At 38.6% G+C, this 22,831-nt stretch overlaps 1 protein-coding gene across 7 annotated transcripts in view; it reads left to right on the forward strand.

Annotated features, from left to right (window-relative positions):
* Nucleotides 1-22,831, forward strand: part of rbfox3a (RNA binding fox-1 homolog 3a) — a 431,990-nt gene that overhangs the window by 272,052 nt on the left and 137,107 nt on the right. For 2 of the 7 annotated variants that reach the window (XM_048170907.1, XM_048170908.1), the window contains exons 1-2: nucleotides 12,250-12,472; nucleotides 19,998-20,119. In XM_048170907.1, coding sequence (XP_048026864.1) covers nucleotides 12,394-12,472; nucleotides 19,998-20,119 — 201 coding nt within the window. In that variant the 5' untranslated portion in view covers nucleotides 12,250-12,393. Of the gene's footprint in view, nucleotides 1-12,247; nucleotides 12,473-19,997; nucleotides 20,120-22,831 lie in introns of those variants that run through there. The other 5 variants (XM_048170905.1, XM_048170904.1, XM_048170909.1 and 2 more) reach the window with 4 other exon arrangements.

The following is a 22,831-nucleotide window of genomic DNA, read 5'->3' on the forward strand; positions in this document are numbered from 1 at the left end:
TTCACTCACACACATTCAAAGGCACTTCCTCCATTAAGGGCATCGAATGGGACTGTTTATATGTGTGCATTTATCATGTGTTCAAAATCAATGTATTGTAATGTATAGTGGTGGTTTTCAACTGATGGCTGGTCGAATCTGGTGAGTGTGTGTGTAGTGAGAGATATATTATGACAAATATAATATATTTATGTATTTGCACTACTGTTCAAAACTTAGAGGTCATTAAGTTTTTTTTATTTTAATACATGAGCAATATCACACGGGTAGCAGTGTGATATGGCTGTATATCAGCTCGGCTGTAATTTGGCCGTAAGTAATCCCAGCGTGCTGATATAGAGCTATATTGCATGGCTACGAGTGTGATATTGCGTTTATACAACAGTTCGACAGCCCAAGAGTGTAAATAAATAAGAAACAACAACGGGGTGTCTTTAAAACCCCTCTTTTGTGCAGAACTAATGTACTTCCTTCTGCATTGAGTAGCTTCATTGAAGTTTATTGTATTATGTAAAGTAGAATATTATGGTATAATGAGAGATTGACTAAAAGAGTGTATTACCTGCATCTAATATAACATTCATTCTTCAGGTTGATGTCCATAATATTAAATCCATTATAAAAATAAAAAAAATCTGTTTGAATGTACACAGAGGAAAGCAATATCTTTGTCCTTTAAGCCGGGGACACACCTAACGATTAGCTGAAACATTCTAAGACTGAACAGAACACACATACCGATTGTTTCCTTCAACTGGAGCCGATTTTAATCGTTGACAGTCGGAGAAGAACACAAACGTTTACGATTGAGACCGCTGCTAAGAAACACACTGTGCGCGGGATCTTGAAAATATGTAAACAAACAGCTGGCGCTCTTCATCTGCAGCTATATTTGTGCGGAAAATAACAAAAAAAAGAGGAAAACGCGCACTTTGTTTTCAACAGAGAGAATTTGAGGTGAGTAAACTTTGGTAAATTAATCTATTTTTAGAGCTTGCACTCTGGTGGTGTCGCCGTTGTTAAGCAACGATAAGCTGCGATCCTCAATGAAGCTTGTTCGACTTGAAACGGCACTGTACAGACCATTAAATTACCACAGAAGTAAATTATACTACCACAATGCGACCTCAAAGGGCACTTTCACTTTCGCGATCAAAGGGGCAGGACTCTTTATATTCTCTCTGTATATATTGTATCATTAACTGTTAATTTTGTATCCGTATCTTTCCAGATAAATAATATACAAAACATGATAAAAAAAAAGTCTAACGTTAGTCATTATCTTTATCACTTGTTGCCCCCCAATTGGCTGGTGCCCCAGGACACTCGCCCAATCCCGTCTATGGATAATCCGGTCCTGTACCTGATACGTTCAAAGCTTCCGCAATAGCAGCCCAGCTTCTTTCCTTATCACTTCTATTATGGTACGTTATTCCTTCGAAGATATGTTGTATTCGTACTCTTGCCAGAGTTCAACCAGTTTTTCTTCCATACCGGTTGTCCAATGTGTATTTATGTTGCAAACGTTTTTTGACGCCATTTCGCCGCTTGTTTACAATCGCCTGACACAGTCTCCAAGGAAACAGAGACGTCATCGGTCGCAAATATTATGCTGCCTTCACGTGCTCTCAGCGCTATTGTAAAAATGACTTTCCTTTCGAAACTTGAATGCGATTTGCTCGTAATCACTACTTCAGAAGTGGGAATTATCAAATTTGAGAAGAATCTTTGTGAGGAGGACTGGCAATGACTGTTTCTAAAAATTCTAAGACTAGAATCGTTAGACGCAGCACACTGCACGATTTTAAGCACCAACTGTAAACACCGACTGAACGCAACTGGCTCTGACTCGGCGCGATTGGACATGATCAGTCGTAAGTATCAAATTACACTCATAATCGGCCTTACAATCGTTAGGTGTGTCCCCGGCTTTAGGGATTAAGGACAAAGATATTAGTCCACTTTTAAATAAACTTTTCCTGATAATTTACTCACCTCCATGTCATCCAAGATGTCCATGTCTTTCTTTCTTCAGTCGAAAAGAAATTAAAGTTTTTGATGAAAACATTCCAGGATTATTCTCCTTATAATGGACTTCAATGGGCACCAAACAGTTGAAGGTCAGAATTACAGTTTCAGTGCAGCTTCAAATTGTTCTACAAGATCCCAGATGAGAAATGAGGGATCTAGTGAAACCATTGCTCATTTTCTGAAAAAAAAAAAGAAAATTATATAAGTTTTAGCCATAAATGCTCATCTTGAACTAGCTCTCTTCTTCTTCTCCTCTATTAGAATTCCAGCAGTGTAGACACTGCTAAGTGTATTACTGCCCTCCACAGGTCAAAGTTTTGAACTAATTTTTATATGCAATATGCTAGTTCAATAGTACTGTATATAACAATTAGTTCAAACGTTGACCTGTGGAGGGCAGTAATACACTTAGCAGTGTCTACAATGCTGGAATTCAAATAGAGAAGAAGATGAGAGCTAGTTCAAGATGAGCATTTATGATTAAAACTTATATAATTTTCAATTTATTTCAGAAAATGAGTGATGGTTTCACTAGATAAGACCCTTATTTCTCATCTGGGATCGTGTAGAACAATTTGAAGCTGCAGTGAAACTAATTTTGACCTTCAACTGTTTGGTGCCCATTGAAGTCCACTATAAGGAGAATAATCCTGGAATGTTTTCATCAAAAACTTTAATTTCATTTCAACTGAAGAAAGGAAGACATGAACATCTTGGATGACATGGGGGTGAGTAAATTATCAGGAAAAGTTTATTTAAAAGTGGACTAATCCAACAGCACTAAAACATCTTGTTCTGACTCACTCATAAAGACAGTCTTTGCTGTAACTTTCACTGAAGTCAGTATCACAATCACTAACGGACCCTTAATACCAAATATGGATTATTATTTATATAAAATAATATTTATTGAACAACAATATTTAAATTAACAACAATAGCCATAATAAAAGTCAGAATAAAAACAAGGGTGCTAAAGCAAAACTGAATGAGAACCACTGATTGCAAACTTGTTTTTATATATTACATACTAAAAACAGATAGCAGTACCATTCCATACAAAAAAAAAACACAAAAACACACACACACACACACACACACACTCTGTCTATCGTTTAAACTTGCATTAAAAAGCTTTTTATTTGGCCATTTTGGATTTTATGTCTATATTTGTAGGAGTGGTGCAACTCTTGTTTTATTTTAATGCACATTGAGTTGCACAATGGTTTGAAATATGCAGTCTAAATTAAGTTTAGTGTTTAGTGTTACTATTGTCACACACTATTTATTATTCCCCTAATCCAATAGCGATTAGATTCAATATGTGCTTTCATCACCTTACAACATGCATTGCTCAGTTACTGCCATCCTCAGAGTTCACACACACACACACACACACACACACACACACACACACACACACACACACACACACACACACACACACACACACACACAGACAGTAAATGAAAACTGACAGAGGAGTTTGAACTTGAAGCCTCTGTGACTCTTGACTCCTGGGAATCTTCTGGCAGCTGTGGGTGACAAAACAGAGCAGATCAAGAACGAGCGGCAAATTTTTAGTCTTCTTGAGGAAAGAGTCCTCAGCAGCATGCAGACTACACTTGCAGCTAGCCTTATTTCTTTCTTGGTGCTTTCTCTCCCTCTAAATCAAGTTGCTATACTGCTCTTGCTATACAATATAAATAAATCAATTCTGGGAAGGTGCTTTTTGATGCTTTTGAGTGATTGTTGGGGAGCTATACAGTACGGCTGTCAGAAATATGTCTTTGTCTCTCTGCTTTTCTCTATATCCAGTCATTTCAGCTGTGTGGATACGTCTGTTTGTTGTGTTGTGCATTCTTGCTTAAGTGCCAGAGGTCTTTTTTATGGGAAGTGGAATGTATATGTGTTTAAGAATGGGGTGTTTGAGTGTGCCCCCGAGGAAAATTATTTTATCATGTGAGAATTGTTCTATTATTGTTTGCCACAATAAAGTAGAAGTAAATAATGTAATGTCTTTGAATTATCTTTAGAGAATCAAATTATTATTTGGGTATTTTTTCAGTGAATATTAATATGTGTGTCACACTGTTTATTCTTTTTGTATCTCCTATTTGTGCATCCGAAATCACATACTGTCTGAATATGTGAATTTGACCTTTTTTTACATTTGAATTTGAACTTTGTTTGCAACCGTTAAAAAAGTATGTTCTATAAAGTATTAATATGGGAAGTATGAATGAAATTCAGACGTACTGCATCCATGTTGATATTGTCTTGTGACCTACCAGTGTCAGTTGCGTCTCTTCACTGCCATTCATAGATTCTCTCCTGTGGCCTCATGGGACAGTAAAGTGTCCATTGAATGCACACTTCAGAATCTCGACGGAAGTGGTAGGTCATCTGGGTACTTTCTGCCTACTGTTTTTCTAACACTATGTATTTGGACATACTACTCTGTTGGTGTACTGTTTTTTGCATACTATATAGTAGGGGAGTATTCGATTTCAGATGCAGCGCTAGTTTTACCTGTGTATGTTCTTGTTTCCATTGTTCCTGTTCATTAGTTGTCATGGTTTCTATGTATATATGTTTCCATTTGTTTCCATAGTTACTCATTTGTTAATTGATAAACTGTACCCGTTTCTTTTTTTCTCCCTTCACTTAGGGTATGTTTACACAATGTACTAAAAACGTAGAATTTCCTTTGCATTTTTCACGTACAGACATCAGCGATGTCAAATCGATCCCAGTTTACACGGATCCACAAAATGACTGAAAATGCTGTACTATTCATTCCAGGCCAGTAGTTGGCGATGTCACTTTGTAAAGAAACTACGTGCCTATAGACTGAACACTTAATGCGCATGATGTCACCGTTTTCACAGATTCACTTTTTTGTAATTTACATGGAGATGATAAAGTTATCGTTTTCAAAAGTTTGCATTTTCAGGCCCCCAAAATGGGATTGTAGTGTAAATGAATGGCCAAAGCGCATAAGAAGTTTCCCGTTTTTAGTTGAAAATGGTGTAGTGTAAACTATATATATATATATCAGTTGTTTCTTTGTTTGTTCTCATCTGTTAAGTTGGTTGTTTTACTCCTGCGTTTTATCCTTTTCTTCTGTGTGTGTTAGATGCTTTTTTTGAATTGTTAAGGTGACTGCTGCAATTAGATCCAGCTTCACTGGAACTCGCATTGCTGCAACCAACCGTCACAATGTAAATGATTTGATTGATTATAATGTATTATATGTATGTGTGTGTCAGAGTTATTATTGTTAACTAAAACTAAATAATTTTTGTTAATTGAAATAAAGTTGACATAAAAAAATAAATAAATAAATATTAGTGGAAAAAATAAATGAAAATTATAGATGTTTCCTTGGCAATAAACTGAAATATTTTAAGTTGAAGCACTACATTTTTTTTACTGGAAATAAATCAAAATAAAACTAAAACTGAAATAAAAATAAATGAAATATAAATAGCAATATTTTACAATGACAAAAGCACATAGCAAAATTACTAAAAACTGAACTAAAATTAACATGAAAACTAAAAATATATATATAAAAAAAAGCTAATTCAAAATATTAATAAAATAAAAGCTAAAATAACACTGGTGTTTGTGTTTTTATTATATATAAATTATATAATAATAATTTGTATAATACTTTTTACATCCATTTTTCCTTTTAAGACTATATCCAGGCTGTTGTTATAAATCTTAAAAAAGAAAATGCAGTAGCAGGGACAGTGAGGGTCTCACTGGGCTGGACGTTTGCTCAGCTCATTTGAGATGTTTGGTCACTGATCAAAGCAGCACTCATTTTGGTGGTCCGTGCACACAAATCTGAAGCAAGTGCAAGAGAGAGAGGGAGGGAGCATACGGGAGGGGGCTTTCCAGCTGTCTCTGGTGGCATGCCAGGTGGGATGACATGGGGCTCTGAAGTGTTGGGGGTGGGGGGAGAAGCTGGCTAGGGACGAACCTGCGGAATGGCACACTGGAGATATGCAAAACGCTAACGATTCTCGCCCTCCCCCTGCCGGGACAGTTCTCTCTGCCAGGCCGCTCCAAGTGGTCCGTTCCACTGGGGATTCTCACCAGCAGGCCCAGGTATCCATGATTGCTTTTTAATGTGTGGCTCTTGGCCAATGGGAGCAGGGATTTTCATCAAGTATGACTGCAGAAATATTAAACTAGCCTGGGATTATTTTTCAGTCACAGTCCATTAAACTGTAGGGGGAAGTGGAGCCAGGAGCTTGCTCCTGCCTGCACAAGTTAGGCCAATTAGGGTTCTAATTTTTTATTAATACGCCGCAATGTTAAATAAACATGCAAACAGCTTTCGTGTTGTATGCCAATTAAATGCTGTTTTATTTGACTGCCACTTTAATCAGGTGGCTGCACAGGGGGAGGATATGCAGTTTAATTAAATTGTATTACTCTGCATTTCCTGTCAAGGCTCTTTTATGATTTCAAAGTAATCCATAAGGACATCAGCCATTGATTTACTCATATTTTAATAAATTATGCCGGGCCGTACCATCGCGAAACTCTGCACATGGGAGAATCGTAAAGCAAAAGGGCGGAAACAAAGAAACGAGCAGCGGGCGCGAGTCATTTTTTATCACACGGCAGAACGGCAACCCCCACAAACAATCATCTCCCAACGATGGCAGGGAGAAAGTTTCAAAAGCTCATTTTGCCCGATTTTATCGCTTCTCCTGTTCCATCAATATTGCCTTCTGGTTGATTTTTAATTTCAGGTTGGAGACCTCAGCATATTTAGTGCTCGGCTGATGACATTGTATTTATTTAGTGTTCTCGTCAATAGCTCGCTCAAGTGCAAAAAGGTCCCTCCCCCGCTTTTGCTGGGTTCTATAAAGATAAGTCAAATTCTCAATGCATGTACATACAGACTATCTACATTGTATTGGTTCTTTGCTGTAGAACATGTACATTTTTCCCTCTCATGATGATAAATATGTGTGTATCAGTGGTTCTCACTCCTTCCAGTATTCAGAGGAATCCTAAATAATGTAATATTAACAGTTAATATATATATATATATATATATATATATATATATATATATATATATAGTTCAGCTCAGCACTTTTCTTAACAACCGCTTTTGATGGTGTACGTGGAAATTTGGCTGATCATTGACGCAATTGCGGACAGCAACGCAAAGTTGATTCTGCTCTAATTTGAACTAATATTTCATGTTTTAAAAATGTTGTAGGTTTATGAAGCATATGAGAATCGATACAATTATTGACTATATTTTGAGACGTGGTCTTGTTAATGTTTTTCAGTTTTGTTCAAGGTAATTAAAGCAACAGATTTTCAATAATGGAAGAATATGTAAAAGTATGATTTGTGGGGTAAAAAGCGCCCCTTCTGCTGGGGCTAAAGGCACAATAATTAACATGATAATAAATAGCTGGCTGACTTTTCCATTTGTTGAAATGACATGGTTAGATTCAGATGGTAAATATCATATATTAAATTGGGTGTCCACCTTAGACATAATAATATGTTTATAATGAAACCATCATATTTATAACTATGATATTAATCATATCATATAATAAAATATCATATACTACTGTAAAGCTGTATTAAATTATCATGGGATCTCATTCAGTGCTTTCAGAATCTTTAAATAATTTTGTTTCTGTATTTTTAAAATGAACATATTTTAATGACAGTATATTTATTGAACAAAAATAAATTATTTTATTTATCAAAATAAACCGAGAATAGTACAAACTTTGCTAAAGTGATTGTTTTGAACAAGTATTAACTCACATAATGCAAAACATATTACTTACTAAGTTTGCTTATGCCGCCTAGTGGGCCCCGTTTCCTTGGTTTCCTTTACTGTGGCATACAAAAAAAATGAATAGAAAATATAAAGTGTCTTTAGATGTCAGTATAGAGTATAAGTTGTTTCTCTATGGTAAGTTGAAAACATGTTTGATTTCCCTGTGTTTAGAGTTGTTCTGTTCCATGTATTAGTGATAGTGTGGTTAATTATGATGGCAATGATGATGATTATGACCATGATATTCCACTATTGTGAACCTATGAAATGGAAATGATTAGATCAGACTGTTTGACAAATTGCATAAATTAAAAAAAAATCCATATTCGTACACTAATGCAATTACCAGAGATGGATTTCTGGGCTAGTATTCCCATAATAATATTTACAGTGTCCAGGCTACATGACACCTTATGAGTTGGTATTTGTGTGTTTGTACGCATGGTCTCTCTAGACTTCAGGAAGGCGGAGGTAGAGGCTGAAACAGTGGCAGCATGCGGTTATTAATGCCTTGCGTCCCTTGCAGCAATGTCTGCCGCCACAGCTTCATGCTGTATTAATCAGAGCGCCGGCGCGGACTGCCCCTCCAACTGCACATGATTAAGTAGGACTGGAGCAGTGTTTAAACAGACACAGCCACACTCCCCGCTCTGAAACAAGGCTTTTGAGCATCCCCAGGGTACAGGAGGGGTAATGAATACATCGTTTGGAGAGGCGTTGTGATGCCCTGGAGAGGGCTCTGGAAGAAGAGGACTTCTTTTTCTCTAGCCCTTGTGAATCAGGCTCTGGCCCAGAAACAGGCAGGATGGGGCAGCCATATGGACAGGCTACTGTGGCTGGTGTGTTTGGGTTGGACAGAGGTCCTGACAGAGCTGCCCCGCAGAGAGGAAGGGCCAAGTCCACCGGTCTAGTATCAGAGCGATGCCAGAACAGATCCGGGTCAGTGTGGCTAATGGAAGCACAGGCCCAGGACAGGATGGCCACTGCCAGAGCTACAGGGCTTGTGGGAGGAAGCTTCCAGCCGGAAGAAGGCAGACATTATGTCATTCCTGTTGCTCACTTGGCAATAACAAGAGCAAGATTTTGATATTTTGCAGTGCAGTGGATAGTTATTTTTATACAGTGGCCCCAAAAAGTATTTGGGCACTTGCGCCACATTTAAAAATGTATGAATGTCATTGCATTACACAGCAAAATATCAAACTGAGTGTCATCCTTTTTAAAGAAAGATACTGCAAGCACAATTTCCAAGCAATGCATTGTTTCAAATTGTAAAACAATACATATATATATATATTTGGGCACATTCTGGCTGTTAAATGTTAGTGGAACTAGGGCGTGTTTTTTTATACACATTTAAATATTTGTTTAGTTTATTTAGATGGTCCACTTTAGACATTCGACTAACTATAGCTAACTACATGTCAACTAACTCTATAGAGTATTAGGAGACTGTCTGCTTAATATCTGTTAATACCTTATTTTGATGTTCCTCTAACAGACATTCTACTGACTATAAGTAACTTTGCAACTGCATTTCAACTTATTCAACTAACCCGAACCCTAACCTGACAGTCTACTACAGTCTACAAATAGGCCTACTGTAATGCAGTGGTTCTCAACCCTCGACTCGCGGCCCACGATATGCTGACCAGTGGTGTAGTCGGGGGTATACGGCGTATACTTACTTTTTGCTCAGAGCTGTTTGCGTATTACGACTTCTAAGGGTTAGTATTTGCGTATACCCACTTGTTTTTTGCTTCGAAAGTCCATAAAATATTGTCCTGTTAGCTTCCCCTTTAACTGTGTGTCCAATGCTGTTGTGTAAACTTGCGATTCTTTGCTGTAATTGGTTCATGAGCACTTCTGTCATTCTACCTTTTCCCGCTCATCATCGGCTAAAAACCAGGCTTGACAGTGCGTGTTCGCGCTGCAGTGAGAGAACTCCGATCAAAGCCGCTCTGTGTTTTGAGCGGTGCATTGAGCGCATTTCTCTCACTGAAGCGGTCAAGCATGAGAAATATGGTGGTGAATAAATAAGACTATTAATTAATTATATAGCCTACATCATGCGTTCGGAGCTTTTATAAGCGCTAAGTTCCCGTACAAACTGAAAAGATCATCAGCGCAACTGAAGCCTTGTTTATTTAACTAAGTAACTTTTTTTACCTTCATAAATAGTTTTATAAGTCCTTACGATGGTTAATTGACTTGAAGTGGTGTGTTTGAGGCGTGCACTAACCCCCTCTGGCACGTCTAAGCCAGAAAACAGCACTTGGAAGTTGAGGTGCGCCGAGCCGACACAATCTCGCCTCATGTTCACGTTCACGCGAGAGTGACAAAATGCTTTACGGTAATTCAAAACAATGTATATATTATGACTTTATAAGACAATTTCGAAAATTACCCACCTCCATCAAGATTTCTTGTACTGTATTTGCAAAACTACTGCGCTGGTGAGCGTTGTAGTCGTTGTAGTCCAGAGCTGCACTTGGAGTATTTACGACAGTGTGATTCACTGAAGGAACCTGTAGGGGGAGCTTCGCAAATCTTACTGAGTTCCGCTTTAATGCATTAGTGGTGCAGGAATCATAAACATACTAGGCTGCTACTCTGAATGTTATCACGCTCCAAAAGTGTGATAAGATTTCCACGAGCCATCCCGACACTGATGATAAAATGTGCAATCCATTTGAATTCTATTGAGAGTTAAACACTTTAAAACGCTATAGAGAAAGTCAAACGTGACCTAGACTGATGAACAAAATGAACAAAAGTCTGAAAAGAGGACAAACATCATCTTGCGCCAACATCTATTAGAAAGCTTTTCAAACTATTCATGACCCACCCTTACTAGATTTAATATAGTGTTATTGTAGTAATTATGGTAAATTTGGCTAACTTGTAATTATAATCTATTAAGGGAATATATATTCACTAGATTTATATTATACCTGTGACATCTTCTGTTGTTTCGGCTATGTGTAACAAATGCTATGATAATGGAAAATGATATAGTTTGACTTATTATGACACAATGAAGTAGAAAATTCTGTTAAACTGATAAGCTTACATGTGCGTAAATAAAATAAAACCGAGTTTACAGAGGTTACCGGGAAACGGCTATATTTCTGCTGTTCCATAAGCGCCACCTACCGACAGAGAGTGGTGTAAATTTTCATTCAACATGACTACTGTTTTTGTTTGTTTGTGACCACATTTTTATAATGTTAATAAATAAGATTTCGAATAATTGGCTTTTTTTAACACCCTTTTGAATAAAATGAAATGGGGGGGGGGTCTTTTTTTAGGACTACACCACTGATGCTGACCATATTTAAAAAATAAATTCCAGTTTTACTATTTATTTTTGTTTTTAAATTAAATTAAAATAGATTAAATGAATATAAGTTTGAACTATAATGATTTTGTCATATAAAATAATTTTGGTGATCATATAGGCCTATTATTTTCAGACATGCGCAGACCTACTCAGTTAACGAACACTTAAGGCTCCGGTATACTTCAAACGAACTTCTTTTTCGTTCTTCGTTTAGGAGTAAAACGAAGTTCGATATGCGTGACCAGCGATATACTGTAAACGAACATCTGACGCCGCCCACATTGCTGAGAGCAACGGTTCGATGAATATGTAAATATGTGCCACGCACTTTCTTCTCAGTAACAAAATAAACACAACAAAAATGAGAAAACAATAAGCATTTATTATAGAAAGCATAAGAAAAGCCTCTGATCATAACAACATGGGAATGTTAGCACGAGCTCTGCAAATTAGCACTCCAGTCACGTCATGTCTTCATATAGCACTTTATTCAATTGGATTGCTTAAAATCAAGCAGCTTTACAGTATAAAATATGAAAAACAGTGTTAGTGCCTCATTTTTTTACAAGCACAACTTCATTTTGTACTATAAAGCAGCTATCCAGTGTGTTCATGTTTTCACCCGCAGAACGAACTCTACAGATCAACTGAGCCAGAGACCCGTCCCACGCGAGTGAAGGCGGAGCCTCAGCGCACACCTCCCGTTACGTTATCGTCACTGACCAATGGTAGTACGAAGGTGTTTTGGTGCTGGAACGAACTTTTCCTGAAAGTTCGCTTTGGCAAGCCGTTTCGAACTTCCAAAAAGAACACAAAACGAACTTCGTTTTGCCCTGATTTTGTTCGAAATGACGTCACATCAGTTCGTTCTTCGATTTCGTTTGAAGTATACCGGGGCCTTTAGGTGCTTTCACACATGGTTGCCTGGACCGAACCCGAGTTCGATTGCTACCCCCTCCCCCGGCCCCCACTGGACAGTGTTCACATTATATTATTTGGGTCCGACCCGCGGTTCGTTTGCGTCATCAAACCAGCAGTTGTTTACTAAGTTGCTTAGTAACGATGGCGCAGGAGAAGGCGGCAAAATGCATAACGTTGCTCTCCTCACTTTTATATTTTTGTTTTTGAACCGTTGGTTTTGTTCATAACAGCTCTTGCGTCTATCTGCCGCGAATGTAGAATGCTGAAGGCGAGCAGAAATGAGAAAAGCTACGCTACAGCTCTCTGTTTGCAGCACGTCAGTCACGCTCGTCGGGAAAGTGAGTCAAACACACACACACATACACACTTTTTAATCAAATAATAATTCACTTCCGCAATTTGGTACGTTTGCATTCATATCAGAAGCGAACCGTACCGGAGTTCACTTGAACCGCACCCCAGACCACCCTTTTTAAGCGGACTCGGGTACGGTTCGCGGGTGCGCACGCGAGTTCAGAAGACAGTGTTCAGATCATCAAAACGTACCGAACTCTGACGTCAATCGAACCCGGGTGCGCACCAAAAGTGCTAATGTGAAAGCACCCTTACAAGCACGCGTTTTGGCAGAATTTTTAAATTTAGTGATCAAAATGGTTACATTTATTATTAGAGCAGAAAAATTAAATGAGGAACATACCAATGAAGGAACACATTGCAAAGAAGAAGAGTTGTAGCTTGGAAGAATCAGTTTGCTGTCAATAAGCGAGATAGGCAGCCTTTGTTTGCTCTGTAAAGTACCTGGCATATGCAAAACGTACAATGTCAAAAAAAAACATGTGAATTCGATGTGTTTGTTTGATGTAATTTAATAAAAATGACCGCATCGGCGCTCCTGTGGCTGCTGGCGGATGCTGCGCGAGGGATTGCGACGTGACAGAATGCTTGACATCGTCAGAGATTGTAATTACAATGCGCTCAATGTTGTTTGTAAAGATAGTTGAGTAACATTTGCTTATTAAAGGCGTTTGTGGCCTATATAACATTATGTCATTGTTTGGTTACTGTTGAGATGCTGTTGAAGACATTCATTTACATCCAGACTTAAATAGTTAGCCTACTTAAAGGCCCACTGAATAGTGTTGGAATGCGTAGCATTATTCAAAGTGTTGATGTAATTTCAACAGGAAGACAGGGCGATGTATCGAACAGCCCCGCCCCTTTTTAAAATAGCCAATAGCGTTTCGTTTATGTTACAACTCGGCCAGAGCCAGTGTTGCCAGACGTACGATAATTATCGTACGATAATTTTGACCTCTGTACGATGTACGATCAATAATGAAAAAAATCCCATAATGTACGATAATTTCAGAATTTTGTAACACTTCAAATGATGGTCATTATAATCGGCTTATATTCATTGATCTAGCTATGAAACCTCTACTTCATGATTGTAAAAAGAACATAAATGTTGTTAGGCAGTTCTCCCATCTCATCTCATGTTACGTCTTCTCAGCCAATCATCATGGAGAATGACTCTCTCTCAGGAGCACAAGTTAACGTTCCTGCCACAGCGCTTTTAGGTCAGTTGATTCCCACTAAGGTAGGCTACGCCTAGTTATTTATCTATTGTGGTCATTTGCAGGTCATGTCAAAAAGTTGTTGGTCTAGATAAAAAGCTGTATTCTGTACGTTTGACTCATCAAGTCACCTTTATTTATATAGCCCTTTTTATAATGCAGATTGTGTCAAAGTAGAGCTTTACAGAGATAGAGGGAACATCATTTTGGCTGTACAGCAGCTAAAATAGTGTGATTGTCCAGCTCAAGTAAGTTCAGTATTGATTCATTCCATTGTAAAAATCATTAGTTATTAATTTAGTTGATTTACCTACACTAAAAACTCGTGTACGATAATTTTCTTCCAAATACGATAATTTTGAGCTTCTGGTTCGATACTTGGACATTTCCAATCTGGCAACACTGGCCAGAGCTGTTAGACTCTGTAAAACCTCAGTTTCCTTCTTATCTCAATCCGTTTCTCCTCATAATGTCCTTTATATCACTTTAATATACAGCATTCTGTGCAGAATTCAAATGTGTCCGATACCTTTTGTGGCCTGTGCCGACTTGCGCATATGATCCGCTCTGTGCTCTCATGTCTCTGGACCAGAGCAGACTGCTTGCGTTGCGGCGGTTCATATGACACTGACACAACGTTAAAACGGACTTCATTCGCATCAAAGGAAAGCACATTTACACTGTCTGAATCGTTCCCTATTCTCTATATAGTGCACTATGTGCCATTCACCATGTAGAAACTAGTAAATGTGGGAGCAAATGACCGATTTCAGCCTCAGCTTCAGTGTCTAAGAGTGTAGGAGGAGGCGGGACTTCAGATTCTAGAGAGCATTTGATTGGACCGAAGATTTGATGAGAAACTGAAGTGCGATGTGATGTCATGAAAATCCGTGATCCATTTTAGCGGAAGTGAGAGACTGTAAGTTTTGAATGCTTATATCTCCTAAATGCGAATTTTGTAATTGTTTTGGAACACACCAGCTTATTCATAACCTTAAGGCTAACATATTCATACTAAAAGTTAAAAAACTTAAATTTTGATTTCAGGGGGACTTTTATACATTTTGTGTATGTTCATTGAGCACTATTATCTGATTACTGTAATGCTAATGTCAGTAAGTTTTTATTTGGTGGAATACATTGTTCTCATTTTCTTTGACATCCTGTATATCAGGGGAATGTGTAATGTGAGTTTACTGAACAAGAGAGTTTCACTTATGATATGAAGTCACTCTGCCAGCCATTTCAACACACTGAAACAAAAACAAATTTCTTATAATAATATTGTTGATTTTGCTGAGTGTGACAGAAATAAAATACTGTATGTGCCACCAGAAAACACCACCTCTTATGCGTGTGCAACATCTAGGTATAATAATAATATCTGCTAATACCATAACATTAAATCTGACCTGAAAAATAACAACAAGGCCTAAACTTTTCAGATCATATGCTATTTATTTTACAGACCAACACAGCCAAATACTAAAGATTAAAATAAGCTTTAAACTGAATTTCTTGCACTAACTGGTGTGTTCAAGCAAAACCAATAATCACAACTGTGCTCGAGGAACAAAAAAACAAGATTGTGAGTGCTTTTGTACTGCGGGGACAGTGATGTGTTCATTCCCGAATGAATCAGCATTTTGAAAGAATCAGTTGAATGGATGATTCAGTGACTCACCCAGTCACTTGCCACTACCTGCTAGTGATTCGTTCTGAAGTATTCATTTAAGTACCATATCATAACATTAATTTTTTCGTAAATCAGACTACACTATTTGCAATGTTTTTAATTCATTATAAACCTATTTGTTTGTGAATCAGATTGAACTATTTGCACTGTATGTTTTTAATTCACGAAAAAGAATCAGTTCATTGCAATCTTTTTTCGTGATTCACACTGCAAACTGTACGTTAGTTTGTGAAGCCCGTGAGGACTGCGCTGCGTTTTCTTGCTATTATTATGCGGTATGCATCCTTTATTTCTCATCACATTCAGTTCAGATAGCAAGCTCGGGTTAAATATGACTTCTCTTGTCATAGGACCATATATTCAACAGTGGGGCTTGTTGTGTTGAGGCTGAAAAGTGGTGCAGGAAACTCTGGAATTGAATAAAAAGATCTATCGTGAGATTATAAAAAAAATTGATATCGAGATTGTTAAATGAGGCTTGCAATTAATTGGCAAGTAGATATTTTTACCCAAATGTTTGTGGAATATGTCAATGCATCTTTGTTTACTCTGCCATGACAGCTGGGTGAACTTAAAGGTGCCCTAGATTGTTTTTTTACAAGATGTAATATAAGTCCTAGGTGTCCCCTGAATGTGTCTGTGAAGTTTCAGCTCAAAATACCCCATAGATTTTTTTTAATTAATTTTTTTAACTGCCTATTTTGGGGCATCATTAACTATGCACTGATTTTTTCAGCGCGCCGCCCCTTTAAGAGATGCGCTCCCTCTGCCCCACGAGCTCTCGACTATATATACATTGCATAATCAAAGTTCACACAGCTAATATATGTTCGTCATGCATGCTGTATGCATGCTTCGAATTATGTGAGTAAAGTATTTATTTAGATGGTTACGTTTGATTCTGTGTGAGTTTGAGGCTATGCTCTGTGGCTAAAGCTAGCATTACACACTGTTGGAGAGATTTATAAAGAATGAAGTTGAAAATAGCGACGGCTCTCTCGTCTCCGTGAATACAGTAAGAAACGATGGTAACTTTATCCACATTTAACAGTACATTAGCAACATGCTAATGAAACATTTAGAAAAACAATTTACAAATATCACTAAAAATATCATGATATCATGGATCATGTCAGTTATTATTGCTCCATCTGCCATTTTTCGCTGTTGTTCTTGCTTGCTTACCTTGTCTGTGCACAGATCCAGCCGTTAATACTGCCTTTCCTTGTCTAATGTGTCGAATGGGCTGGCATTATGCAAATATTGGGGTCGTACATATTAATGATCCCGACTGTTACGTAACAGTCGGTGTTACGTTGAGATCCGAGTGTTTTCCGGAAGTCTTTTAAACAAATGAGATTTGCATAAGAAGGAGGAAACAATGGGGTTTGAAACTCAATGTATGTCTTTTCCATGTACTGAACTCTTGTTATTTAACTATGCCGAGGTAAATTCAAATTCTGATTCTAGGGCACCTTTAAGAATATTTTGTTTAATGCAATTCACACATGAATGTTTGTTTTTCACATAAAGCCTCTGTAAAGGGATTTTATTTCCGCTTTTATAGAGCCATTTTATATTGTAGATTTCTATTTACGTTTCTTCCCTTATTATCATGTTACCATGGAAAACCTAGAATCCTCCACTCTCGCATCACACTTGAGATTGAAAGCCGGGTGCTTCCCCACAGATCAGGCAGGGATCGTTTACGGCGCTTATTGTCATCCTCGCAGAGAAACGCGAGATAATGCAGTCTCAGTTTCAACCTAAAATCCTCCATTCATCTGCATGAGTGCGCAGCGACGAGCCGACAAACCCTGGACCGAGATGCGCTGATGGCAGATTTAGATGTGATGACACTCTTTTCTGCCTTAAATCAAACTGTTATCGCCTCCTTATCAAACCAAAAATACTCCCTCTCACACACTGTTTATGACAACTTTGACATTTCGCTCAGTTTTTAAAGCTCTTGTCAAATTTGCCAAACTGAAGGGCAGAGTGAGATAGAGTGGGTTAGGAAAGGTTGTCAGAGAGAGAGAGAGAGAGAGTGGGGGGGGGTTTTAAAGACAAAGCACGTGTGGGAAAACCAGGGAAAAGGAAGAAAAAGAGACAGGGAGATCGTGAAGCAGCCTGGGGGGTTGTTGTAATGTATCTGCAGTGTAGCATGTCAGTGCAGCTTTACTTTACTGCATCCTCATCTCGTCGTCAATAATTAATCACAGGTGAGGCGTGGTGAGAAACATGCCCACGGATGCCAAAGGAGCTTCAACCGGTGCCAACAGGCAGCAGGAAAGCCTCAAACACGATGACAGCCATCCCTCCCCGCATCAAGTCTCACCTTACGACATGTTCCTGTGATGCAACGCCGGCACGGTTTGAATTACATCACCTGCGAAAAGAGCAGGAGCGCGTTCAGCCTCCAAATCTACGGCGCGCCGCCTGTTTTATTGCTAATTAGGCCATATCTTTTTATTTCTATACACCAAAAAATCAGCCACATGTATCATGGATATAAATGCGTTATAGTTGTGATCGATTGGCTGGAGCGCGGCCCTGTGGCATGAATATTCATGGGGTGATGTATAGAGAGGGAGGGAGCGGCATTGGAGGCTCGTGGTGTGTGATCCGTGGACTTTACAGTCACCGCCGGGTAGCCTGCGGCTAGCAGCCACCATAAACAATAACGCAAGGCCCATTTATAACACTAAAACTCATGTGTCGCCGCAGCCACAAAGAGCACAAGTGACATTTTAATGGGCCTTTTTACTTTTTGTTTTTCAATAATGAATGCATGGCTTGCTGTGGTGCGCTCCACAATATGCGCTTCACTATTGTTTTGAGGCATAATGCAGATTTTTGCTGTACTTGGCATTTATAGGGAATAATTTAATACACATCGCAATCTTTGCACGCGCTTCCCTGAGACCACTTTCCAAGACTGGGGGAATGGAGATTTTTTTTTTTTTTTTGAGCTGAGCTGGTGGGATATGGTGGTTGTGTGATGTCAGAGTCATGTTTTCTTTTTGTCTTTGTACTGATCATAGTGTGTATGTGTGTGTGTGTTACCCAAAGGAGGTTCAATGCAGCTGTTAGTTTGCTTTGCTGTGTAAGCAGGGCTGACCCCACTGTTGATCACATGCCAAGCACTGTTCCCTCACACCGTGCCACTCACACACAGACTGATGGGCACCAAACAGCTGAGAAGAGGAGTGTTTATGGATGCGATGTGTTCAAATTGTCAAAGAAATATTTGTGTTTCTCTTACATTTGCAGTCATGTTGAATCAAAGAGTAAATTGTTTTATTGTTTCCTTTATTTATTTCCTTGCTTCTTTCTTTTTGTTCCTTCCTTCTACATTTTTGTTTTTTCTTCCTTTCTCGCTTCCTTTGTTTTTAGCCCGGGATACACTGCATTGCGATTTTAGCAATCCTTATAAGATCATTACAAATCACACTGTGCGACATGGATCTATTAAACTTGGGTATGAGAAGCATGTATACTGTACGATGTTGACACCTATTGATTCGTAGGCTACGATGCAAGTTTCTATAGAAGAATAAAACGTCATCAGCATGCGCTAGTCGATAACAAAGAGACCATGTTGAATCACACTTTGGCAGATGTAGTTTTTATGTGTGCTTAAAAAAAAGAAAAGAAAAAAAAGGAAGTGGCGAAAGAGCGCCGTGTCGCGTTGATTTCTTGACGCGTTTTTATTGGCTGGTCAGTAGACGTAGGTCGTAGCAGCAAACACAGTGTGATGATCATGCTGAATTTCTGACACTGTCAGAAAATTATCGTAGGCTATCTTTGGTCGCAAGACCGGGAAAACAGCCGTCTTTGAACCTCTCTCACTGTTCGACACAGGACCACCGATTAAGAGCCACGATCACAGAAATCGCCACGATTGTTTCACGATGGCAACATTTGTTTTTCCTTCCATTCTTGCTTCCTTTGTTTTTTTTTTTCCTTCCTTCTTTCTTTCTTTCTTGCTGCATTTATTTTTTCATTTCTTTCCTCCTTTCCGCCCTTTCTTTTTTCCTTCCTTCCTTCCTTCCTTCCTTCCTTCCTTCCTTCCTTCCTTCCTTCATTTTTTCCCATCCTTTCTTTCTTTCTTTCTTTCTTTCTTTCTTTCTTTCTTTCTTTCTTTCCTTTGATTCCTTTTTACAGCCTTTATTTTTTTTTCTCCTTTCCACCCTTTCTTTTTCTCTCCTTCCTTCCTATCTTATTGCTTTTGTTTTTCATTCCTTTCCTCCTTCCCACCCTTTCTTTTTGTCTGCTTCCTTCCTTCCTTTCATTCCTGTCTTCCTTCATTTCTTTTCTTATAGCCTTTTTTCTTTTTTCCATCCTTTCCACCCTTTATTTTTTTCTCCTTCCTTCCTTCCTTCCTTCCTACATTTTCATTTTCCCTTCCTTTTTTCCTTTCTTTTTCCCTTCCTTTTCATTCTTCTCCATTCCTTGCTTTGTACCTTCAATATTTTGCTGCTCTTCTATTTTGTAATCTTGTGTTTTATTATTATTAATTGCTTCTAATCATTGTATATTGTTCTTTAACCTGTTTGAAATATCTCTTTTTTTCCTCTCCTTCTGTAGAAACTAAACCAGGAAACGGGCTGTGTAAAACAGGAAGCATTGCTCTCTTTGGAAACGTAGTGTACAGTGGGCTGCTGAACGATCACTTCTGGCATTTCGGGGTGCCCCTTGTCACAAGACTGGTAAGTGGATGCCTTCTTTGTGTTTTCTAGATTGGTGGCATGGTTGGCACTGCCTCTCTGCTCCTTTGCCATCTTAGGATCTCCCACTGGCAATTTGGATTTGGCATCAGTTGTATTTTGGCTGGGCAGGACTTTTATCATAGGTGATGTGAGACTTTTAATGTTTTATTTTTTTATTTTTCTTCTTCTTCATTTTGTCAGAAGGCCCTGAAATATAAAGGGGCATAGTTGCGCTGGCACATTCTGTAAAGTATTCATAATTACAAGTTCATATTCACTCAGTAGTAATATTTAATTATGGCTAGGGTTATTTAGCTTTCTGCTCTGACAGCTACACCCAACCACAGAGAACAGCAGTGGAAAAGGAATGGGGCTGATCTTACAGGCACATGTCATGTTCTCCTTCCTGATTTCCCTGTCTGTCTTCTTTCTCAATGATGCAAGCTCTAAATGAGTAGATAATGCATTGGCATATGATGTGTCTGTTTAAGAACTGAATATTAGTTGGCTACTCAAGTTTTAATTAAACTGTAATCTTAGCGCATGTCAGTGCCTCTGTCTTATTATGAATTGATAAATATTGATGCTCCGTCTTCCTCCGAAATATGTCAAACAGTATTAGCATACAGGCAGGGAAGGACAGGGAGGAGGCAGAGCTGGAGCAATTTACTGCCTTATACTCGATTAAGATAAAAAAGGATTTGGAGGATCAGAAGCATAAATCTCTGAGGGTAACTTGTTTTTCACTGCTTTCTCAATTGAGCGTGCAGACGTGTTTCAGATGAAAACTTTAGCTGCAGAATTGGGATTGGTAGTTCAACTGCTTTCTTCAGAGAGAATGTAGCATTTCATTCTAGTTGGTACCATAAGATTTTACCTTATATTAATATGATTGTCTTTAATTTATGGCAAATCACAAATATTCTTTCCCATTTATGAATTGGCATGCTGCTTAAATTTATGTGAAATATCCATTGTGATATTTTTAAACATCCTCTAGTTTGCATCTTAATTGTTGAATGTCAAGGTGTTTCACAACGATGAAAAACATCACTTTGTCTTTACAAAGGGGTTAGGGTTTTGCTAGTTATCACGGCCAAGCTATCCCTTGCTGGTAGACACTGGTACACTATTCTGTTGGCAAAAACATTGTTCTGACATTTGACTGACATTTATGAGTAGCCATGTATAATGACTAAATGTAATTTTTTTTGCCAGCGATAGGTTGTTTTTGGATGGGTCTTAAAAGGGTAAAATCTATTTTCCTGAACTCCCATTTTAACCTACATTTCATGTCAAAGCTTATTATAGGTACTAGGCTTGTTGCGATAGTCGGTGTTACCGGTGATACACGGTGTTTAACCCACCTACCGGTCATAGCACTTGACCACCGGCACCGTCCCCATCGTGTTGAAGTTTTAGCCTATAGCAATAAAGCACTTAATTCAGTTAGTGACTACGTGCCTTCGTAATTTAGCGTAAGCGGAACGAGCGCCGCAGTAAAGCAGCAGCCGGTGTCCGATTTCATTTATCATTTGAGGAGAGTGAGGCGAGCTAACTGGCAAAGGATGGCGGAAGATCTGGTTTCAAAGCGAAATGCAAAAGCACCTATTTGGAAATATTTTGGATTCAAACCAAATGCCAACAGGGAACCTGAAAACGTTAACGAGGCAACCTGTAAACTTTGCCTGATGAAAGTGGCAGCATCCGGAGGTAACACTTCGAATTTACACGCACATCTTCAAGCACACCACAAAAATGAAGCGGCCAAGATGGGTCCAGCGGCAAAAAATCGACCACAAAAGCCTGACACACAAACACAGCCTTCGATAAGTGGTGCATTTGCGCGATGCACAAAATATAAAAGGGACAGTGCGAGGTGGAACACGTGCACTGACGCAGTGACGAAATACATATGCAAAGAAATGGTGTCTTTTAATACTGTTGAAAAGCAATCTTTCAGAGACCTCATAACCACACTCGACAGCCAATATGAACTGCCAGGGCGTTACTATTTCACCAATGATTAATTCAAACAAATGCTACTGAATTGCCGCTAATTAAAGTGAAAGTAAATTGAGATGTGTGCACGTCTGCACGACCGCATTTTCGGCCACCCGAAATCCCTGACACGCAATCCCGGTGACACCGGGATTACCAGTTTTTTTACACGTCGATTAACCGGTGGAAAAAATCCGTCACCGCAACATCCCTAATAGGTACTAGGAAAAGGCATAGGATCAGTCCAAGCTGGTTTGTTGGTTTTAGCTGGTCTTCCCGTCTGACCAGCTGAAAAGTGCCAAACTAAGACCAACAAATGTGCTTAGGCTAGTTTAAGATTTAGTCATTGTTTTTAAGCAGGTAATAGATTGCTTTTCTCCATCCATTTACAATATAGTTCTCTTACTGCTTTTGAGTAAAACTAGGTTAGAGCACCATGAGTGACATTCCTGACAGAAAAACTTTCTAAATAGTTTCCACTGGCTTCCCATTTGCAGCACAAGGTGAAAAGATCCTTTTTTGCTGAATGTAAATGCCTAATTTGGCTTTACAATATTTACTTTATTTAGATTAAATGACGGTTGGCGTAGCAGGAAGGCCCAAAGCAATTACGTTTTCCCAACTTTTACTTTTCCCAAACTTTAATTTTCCTCTCCACTTTTGAAAATAGGAAATTCTACTAATGGCTTTTGGAAATACAACACTTTGAAT

Source organism: Megalobrama amblycephala, linkage group LG20, assembly GCF_018812025.1.
Source record: "Megalobrama amblycephala isolate DHTTF-2021 linkage group LG20, ASM1881202v1, whole genome shotgun sequence".
NCBI classification, from domain to species: Eukaryota; Metazoa; Chordata; class Actinopteri; order Cypriniformes; family Xenocyprididae; genus Megalobrama; species Megalobrama amblycephala.